At 48.6% G+C, this 8,264-nt stretch overlaps 1 protein-coding gene across 1 annotated transcript in view; it reads right to left on the minus strand.

Annotated features, from left to right (window-relative positions):
• Vapb (VAMP associated protein B and C) overlaps nt 1-7,790 on the minus strand; it is a 45,213-nt gene extending 37,423 nt beyond the window's left edge. The window contains exon 1 of the mRNA XM_032904705.1: nt 7,553-7,790. Within this exon, the coding sequence (XP_032760596.1) occupies nt 7,553-7,610 (58 nt within the window). The 5' untranslated portion in view covers nt 7,611-7,790. The remainder of the gene's footprint in view (nt 1-7,552) is intronic.
• Between the last annotated feature and the right edge of the window lie 474 nt (nt 7,791-8,264).

An 8,264-nucleotide genomic window follows, 5' to 3' on the forward strand; every position in this document is an offset into this window, starting at 1 on the left:
GGTTTCCATGACAACCAGGTTGACAGAAGCTCAAGCCAGCCAAAAGAGCCAAAGAAGCTCCTGAAGCCAGAGTAGACAGGGCACTGTGCGGAAACATGGTTGAAAGGGCAGGATAAGAAAAGCCCAAGGCCAGAGTCCTGTAAATGGAAACAGAGGCCAGAAGAGGCCAGCAAGTCTCCAGGAGAGCCAAGGACAAGTTCAGGAAGGTGTCCTGAACAGAGAGAAACCTATAATAGAGAGGACCCACAGAGGGGTAAGGAATGATTAGCCCAGTGAGGATGGAGGGAGAAGGGCTCTCTTCCAGGAAGGGCATCACAGGAACATCTGGAACAAGAATGGAAGGGACAGGAGACAGGAGAGGAGAGGAGAGGCCTGGGGAAGAATCAGGGAGCAAGAAGCCCTGGCTTGAATGAACACACCATGCCCAGTCAATGGGCTGTACAGAGCTGAGCACTGTGCCAAGCACAAGGCTTGGGGAGGAAAGCGACAGGCCCCAACTAACACAGTACACCAAGGAAAACACAGGGTCAAGTGTGAATCCTAGTATTGGAGCATGAGAGAGAGAGAGAGAGAGAGAGAGAGAGAGAGAGAGAGAGAGAGAGAGAGAGAGAGAGAGAGAGAGAGAGAGAGAGACACAGAACTAAGCAGGAGAGCAGGGAAGATGTCTGTGTACAAGTCCTATGGCGAAGGAGAGCACAGGCTAGAAGAGAGATGACACTGATCAGATGGGAAATGACAGCCAGACTTCATCTGGTAAAGGATCTAATCTGTACCCTACTGGCCACCGGGCAACATTAACAAACTTAAGCAAGATATGACCAGATTTGCGTTTCTAAAAGTTGTACCAATGTGGAGAAAGACAAGCCTGAGACTGGAAGATCTGTTAGGAGCTATTAGTCAGCCAGAGCAAATCAGTCGGACCACAGACGGAACAGGGTAGAGGGGGCCATGGCAGTCATGGCCTCTCCAGGCTGCTCAGCACAGATGTGAGTTCTGCTCAATGAGCTAGCAGGAAGGGATGCGGGCAAGGAGAATGAGGTACCAAGGGCATGAATGCTACAAAAGGGAGAGAGTCCAAGGACCACAACTGTGGATGCAACAGGTACACCTCAAGCTGCCCTGAACTCGCCACCAGCTTCATGTCATTGTTCCGGGCACAATGCATACAGAACCTTAAGTTGCCCTCAACCCATAGGAGGGACGCTGCTAATCACCAGCTAACTTGCCCCACCCCGCTTCTTTGCCGGGGCCGCACACAGGTAGGCTCAGGGATCATCTGGGAAAGGTCCATTTACTTCAGACACTGCTTCCTAGGCGCACTCACCTTTCCTGACTCACACTCTGTCAATCTTTGCAAGCTGAGGAAAGCTCTATCATTCATGACCTCTGCTGACACCCAAGAGGTGGTTGGAACCACAGCCTGCTCTCGTCCAGGGTTTCTGGGGAGGCAGTTATAAGTGCCAAAGACCCTGACAGAACGGGCTGATCTTCGCAAGAAGGGTTGGTGCACACGCTGCAGTTAATAGCCTCTACAGGACAAAAGATAAACTAACACTGGGCAATTACACCTGAAGGAGTGACTGTGCTGGACGGATTTGTGCCTGCAATGCTCCCATCAGTACTCAAAGGACACAGGCTTCATTAAGTTGAACTAAGCAGCCTTTCTTGAATAGATTATTCAAGTCTACCCAATGAAGGAAAGCATGCAAGTCTTGTACATAAAATGTTTTAAAATGTCAGGGCTGGAGAGGTGGCCCAGCAGTTAAAAGCGCTGTTTATTCTTCAAGAAGACATGGGTTTGATATCTAGTACCCACATGGCAGCCCACAACTCTTCTGAAACTCCAATTCCAAAGGATCTGACACCTTCACACAGACTCACATGCAGGCAAACACCACATAAAAATAACTAAATCTTTTTAAAAATTAAACAAGCTAAGACCTTCAAAACAAAAGAAATTACCCCAATGGCCATTCCTTCACAGCTGTAAACCTTCTACCTCACTCTACAGAGAATGAAACTGTGTGAACCAGCACTAAGGAACTATCAGCAGTGGGGGTGGGAAAAACATGTATTAAATATCCATCTAGAAAACCAATTCTAAACAGTGAGTATGTATTTTTAATATTATATATAAATAATAAAAAAATTCCTTATGAGGCTATATATTTTAACAGCAGTGACTCCAGACATCCCACACACGGGAGGAACCCCAAAGAACCCAAGAGGGCCTGTTTCCAGTCAACAACAGCTCCTGATTAAAGAATGCATTTAGCGTTTTGAAAAATGGAAATTCTAGGAGGTATTTATTACCACCTAATTTCTTTCTAAGATAATCCTAGAATGACTGTCAAGTTCAGTGGGCAGAGTTCTCTAAGCCACTCCTGTTTCTGTGGCAGCACTGCCCGGGTCCCCGGGTAAAGGCTTCAAAGAACCAGTGAACAAGGCCAAAGTTCTGAGTGTGATGTGCTGACCGTGCGTGGGCCTGGAAGGCCCTGAAATGACAGAAAACGAGACGTGCCGGCACCATAATGCACCCTTGTTTTAGTACAATTCAAGGTTCTTATTTTATGAAAGACTCCTCCTGACTAATGGAAGGCTCTCGTCTGTGTTCATCTTCTGTCATTTTGCAGACAGTCGTGCTCCTTCCAAGCCAGGTCAGCTTTCAAATGGCAAAGTTTCTACCAAATGAAGAGAGATGGAGCAGTCTGGGAGGAAGCTCTTCATCTTAAAACTCAAGTTTCTTCTTCTAACATTCTCCAGAACTTATTCCCTTGTCCCACCCCTCATTTCCAACTACTCAGCCTAAGACTGCAGGCGTAGAGTACATCTCTGTGGAAGAAATCATAATAATAAAAGATGGTGTTAATGCCACCTAACAGTCAGTCGGGCTCTCTAAGAAGCATTCGTTCAGACTAATTACTGTGACAAGTCAACACACGGGTGAAAAGTTACTAGGGAGCTGCCAGGCTGCCCGACACAAGCCCTTATGGAGAAACAGCCTGCCTTCCAAGTACAAGGCCAAGGACTGCACAAACGTCTTTAAGAAAGATAAGAGAACGCTGCCTTCTGGTTCATTGTTCTCCTAGGGATAAGGTTTCAGAAGTAAATAGTACTGTCAATGAAGATTTAAGTTTGACTCGAGCCCAGTAAACCTAATGCCACTCGCTTTTTTGATGAGCATGCTGGTTAATAATTAAATACATGAAGATGATCTATTCAGGATGGATTTAAACCACGGCCATAAAGAACCTTAAGCACGCTGCTGACATTTTGTTGTGCTGTAAAGCACAGTCTGCCAACAGGACCCTGAAATGTTAAGGAAACCAGAGCTCTGACCCACTGAGCAAGCCGTGGAAAGGTAATTACTGAGGATGAAGACTAGATCCTCTTGTTGGGAGGCTGCTTCAGGTTTCTTCCCACAAACTCGATAACCCGAACCAACGAGTCTAGGCCTCTTCTCTCCATTCAAAAGACAGTGCCTACCCACGAGCTCAGAGTGTGCGAGTACTTCTGCCCAGGTACTTGAGCTGTTTCTGACTTCCCAAAGGTCACTGGCTTTGAACCAGCTTTTGCCAGAACAAGACAAGGAGGCCTCGGACCCAGCGAGGTGCTTAGCTATCAATACCGGCTATGGCTTCAATAGAAATTAGGGTAACCCAAAATATACAAGACACCACACATCACAGGGGAGATCTGACAGGAGAGAAAGGAAAGACAAACCTTTGAGAGGTCGGAGGCAGACACAAGTCAGAGCTCCCAGGAGGATGTAAGAAGCAGTCAGACCCTACAAGGCCTGGATGGAGAAAAGAGAAGGGGACACTCCTCCCATAAGCTTCTGAAGTCTTTCGCTCTCTCAGAAAGTGCCCTCGTCTGAAGGAACTTCTATTCTGAACCCATAAAGATAGCTCACGAAGATCAGGAGTGAAGGAAGCCCCACACACTCTGCTTTCCATTACCTTTTTCCTCGGGGGGTTACTGTAATGCAATGTAGCATGGCCCACAAGACTAAAAAAAACATAGAAATGGGTGGGCTGTTTTCGTCTGTATTTGTGTGTGTGCACGCGCGTGCACGTACATGTGTGTTCATGCATGTGTGTATGTGTATTACACACGTGTACTTGTGTGTGCATATGCAGCTGTGTATGTGTGTGTACATATGTGTGCATATCTGGGGTGTGTGTGTGTGTGTGTGTGTGTGTGAGAGAGAGAGAGAGAGAGAGAGAGAGAGAGAGAGAGAGAGTGTGTGTGTGTGTGTGTTGCTAGGGACCAAACCAAGAGCCCACTACCACCGATCTACATCACACTTTAGTTGTTTTTGTGGTGTTTGGTTCTATTTTTATATTTTCTTGAGATGTAGCCCAATTTGATCTTGAATTCACAATCTTCCTGCCTTAGCTTCCAGAGTACTTAGTTTACAGACATGTGTCGCCACGTCCAGCCTATAGCACATTTAAATTTAACACATCACACAAAATTCCCAAGATTATGACCAGTGCTAAATCCCATGGTAGCGTCTTCAACTGCAGTGAAAGACCCATGAGTCTCTGGGTGACAAGTACTTTGATTAGCTTGTAAGTGTCATTCATTTAGACGAACCTCAGAAATCAGAGTCATCATTCTGGATAACATGAAGGAGCCCAGTTAAATCTGAAGGTTCTCACCCTCAAATGAATTCCCTTAACACAAAGAGCCAATTTACTGGGCCTCTCATTTTACCATCTCGGCACTCAGCTTAAAGCAAACAAACCAAGAAACTGAACACCCCAGTTGGGATTGGTGGTGCCACATACAATCCCAGCACCAGGGAGTTATGGCAGGAAAACCACTCGCTCCATACTGGCCTGAAAGGCTTAGTGAGACTTCATCTGCAAGGCAAAGGCTCCACACTAATACATGGCTGGCACTCACAAGAAACACCCCCCCAACCCCCATCAAGTTTCCACACATCCCTGGACGACTCTTCCAGAGTGAGGACATTCGGACACTAAACCCCTGGACTATCTCCTTGGCAACCAGTGATGTTGGCTGGAGAAGTGTCACCTTCTTAGCACCACCACCGACCCAAAGGTAAGAGGGCAAATGGCACCCTAGGTCACACACACTGAATTGGAAGAGCTGGAACACTGGTATCTCCTCCTTCAGAGGCAGTAGTGTGTGAGGGCTTTGGGGTATCAACCCGCAACAGATCAGTCAAATCATTACACCCACTGGGTGTGTAGACCTGACACTTGTGTACTAGCCAGGCTGGCCCTCTACTCTGACCCGCAACTCCTAACCACAGCATCTCCAAGAAGCAAGTACTCCGGCTTATAGACCTCCATGCACAGTACTGGCCATGCCCGGACACTCCCACCCACTTCCCCCTTTCTGCCATTGGACCTTTGTAACCAGATTCAATGATACTCTGTCACCTCCCATTCCCTGGGAAGTTGTTTCCCCACACTCTCTAGTCTGGGTCACCTCATCTGCCCCCTTTTCCCCTGGATGCAAAGGACAGGTGGGTGTCGGAGAACAGCAGGCCAGAACAACCAACTGGATTTCAATTTTCCTGGGTTCTGACACAGGGAGGCAGACCAACGGAATATACGTGCCATGTCGCGGGGAAGAGCTTCAAGCAACCTCAGTAAAGTCACTCTGGCTACCGTCTTCCTTTCCCAGTCTCCCCCTCCAGAGAAGTCACTGAGAACATCGCAGAAAGTCAAAGATGTCCCCCAATAAAGTTAGATCCTGACAGCCCCTCCCTAAATTGAAAATACGTCTACGTAAAAGTGCATTCAACCTACTTGACTTTTCTGAACATCACGACTGACCTCAACACGCTCCAGACTTACGTCAGCCTACAGGCCCACAGAACCCTATAGCACAAAGTCCATCTGATCCCAACAGGCTATCCAAAGATGTGTTGAACCAGCAATACCAGCAATGGGGAAGCAGAGACAGAAGGATCATCTCAGCCTGAGTGGACCTCAGACGGTGAGAACTACAGATCTCAAAGAGAAGGCCAGTGCAACAGTCGGCAGACAAAAGCACTGCTATGCCAGACGGGGGACAGAAATGACGCCTGCAAATTGTCTTCTGCGAATTGTCACACTCACTGTGACACACATACCCCTCACACACACGATACATAAACACACAATAAATAAAAACACACGCCGAAGAGCTTCCGTGCGTGTGCACCCCCCACCACAGAGATGGACACTCTGTAGACATGAGGGGATGCAAACACAAAAAAATTATGCAGAGGTACAGTGTTAACCAGACGGCGGCGGTTCACGGCTGTGCAGTCATGCACCGGTCCGTAACCTGGAAAAGGATCAGAATTCAAATTCCCAAACAGTTGCTACCAAAGGCACACCACTTTCCTGTCACTACCAAGTGGGATTCCTGGTAAGTAGGGGGGACCTCTGGTGAGGAGGATCCACATTTAAACGGATGCTTTTATTTAAAATCTGTTGTGTACGTGTCTGTGTGTTTGTTCACAAGCCTGCTAGGCTGTACCTGCCGGGGGTCAGAGAACAACATGCAGAAGTCAGTTCTCTCTTTTGACCATGTGAGTCTCAGGGATTGAACTAAAGTCCTCAGCCTGGGCAGCAGGAACCATCTCTACAGCCCAGGGTCAGGCGGCCTGAGGTTTGTGTTTCTAGGTTAACCGGAGGGCCTTTGCTCCCTTGTAAGTGTCTTTGCACACTCTGAACCTGGAAGGCAAGGTGGACATTCACAGCTATGAAGCATTTCCCAAGAGTCTGTGGGTACGATGGCTAAAAGTGTTCGAAAGTCCGAAATCAGGACTCAAAGGCGACGACTAGGTAAGACCTGTGATCCTACGCTACTTCCCAACGGCAGAGAAACGGGTGACTCTCAGCCACCCAAAACCGTGAGCACCAGCTGTGGCCTACATGTAGGCGATACACAGAGGATCACATTGGCCAACCTGAAGCACACCTCCATTGGGTCCAACTTCATCCTTCCCTTCCCAGAACTTCCAGCCGCCTGCCGCCATCTTGCTTAGGTTGTTGAGCTTTATAGGCCTCCTGTGCCCAGTCTCATGACTCAAAATATGCAACGAAGCAAGGAACAGGCTGGGCACGGACCCTGTTGCTTTCTGGAACTTAAAATTAGTGAATGGAAATATGAATACACACATATACACACACTTCTGTGTGTATGTACACATATATAGTACATGTATGTATACACACTATCTATAACATGCATATGCCATGCATACACATCTGTATAAATGCACTTTTTTAGTCACCTGTGCACGCCTGCGTGTATAAAGTTCACCTTTACACACAAATGTATACAAAAAGTGTACTACACAGAAAGTATGCACAGACTTCGTGGGCTGTAGACCCCCGACAGCTCGCTGCCCCGGGGGAGCTGAGGAGAAGAGTACTCAGGCCGATTCCATGCACTGACTCCACATGCATGCATTAGGCACCTGGTGCATGCGGGCCTCAGGCGGACAGTGTCCTGCCCTCAGGGCGCGTCCCTTCCGGAGCCGGCCGCTGAGTGACAGCTCCCGGGCCGGCCGCCCGCTTACCTCGGAACTTGAGCTCGTGCTGTGGCTCGAGACTCAGGACCTGCTCCACCTTCGCCATGGTCCTCCCCGTCGGGGGCGGCGGCGCGGGCGGGGGGCGGCGGCCTGGGTGGCGGGGCACAGGGGCGGAGGGCGAGGCCGCGGTGCCGGGCGAGCTCACGGCACGCACGCACGTATGTACGCACGCCCCGACGCACGCACGTACGCACGCACGTAGCAGCTGCCGGGCTCCGGCAGTGGCCAGAGGCTCCAGCGGCAAAGGAAGACTGCGCATGCGCACGGTTTTCTGGGCCACTGCGCAGGCGCAGCCGGGAGGTTGAGGGCGGAGCCTCCGTGGCAGTGGGCGTGGTCTCTCGAGGCTTGGGAGGAGGGGGCGGTCTCCAGCTAGACTGTTCAGTAAGCGCCTGTGGGGAAAACTGTTGTTAAGTGCTTTACTTAATAATAATAATTAACAAGAATAAACTTCCACTTTCTTCACGCACGTGTGGTGCCAGGCTCTATTGAGCCTGAATATAATAAAGTACTTATTATTCTTACAAACACAATGTTTACGGGTTAGTGATATGTGCCAGGCCTTGTGACAGTTCATAAATAACAATTATAAAATATAATAAACTGGCAATTACTGTTTGCTTATTTCGTGCCACTCTGCTGAATGCTTTCAGTAACTGTCATAAATAAAAGCTACTCTGCATTCAGTGTTTACCAAACCGCA

Source organism: Rattus rattus, chromosome 5 (assembly GCF_011064425.1).
Source record: "Rattus rattus isolate New Zealand chromosome 5, Rrattus_CSIRO_v1, whole genome shotgun sequence".
Classification (NCBI taxonomy): domain Eukaryota; kingdom Metazoa; phylum Chordata; class Mammalia; order Rodentia; family Muridae; genus Rattus; species Rattus rattus.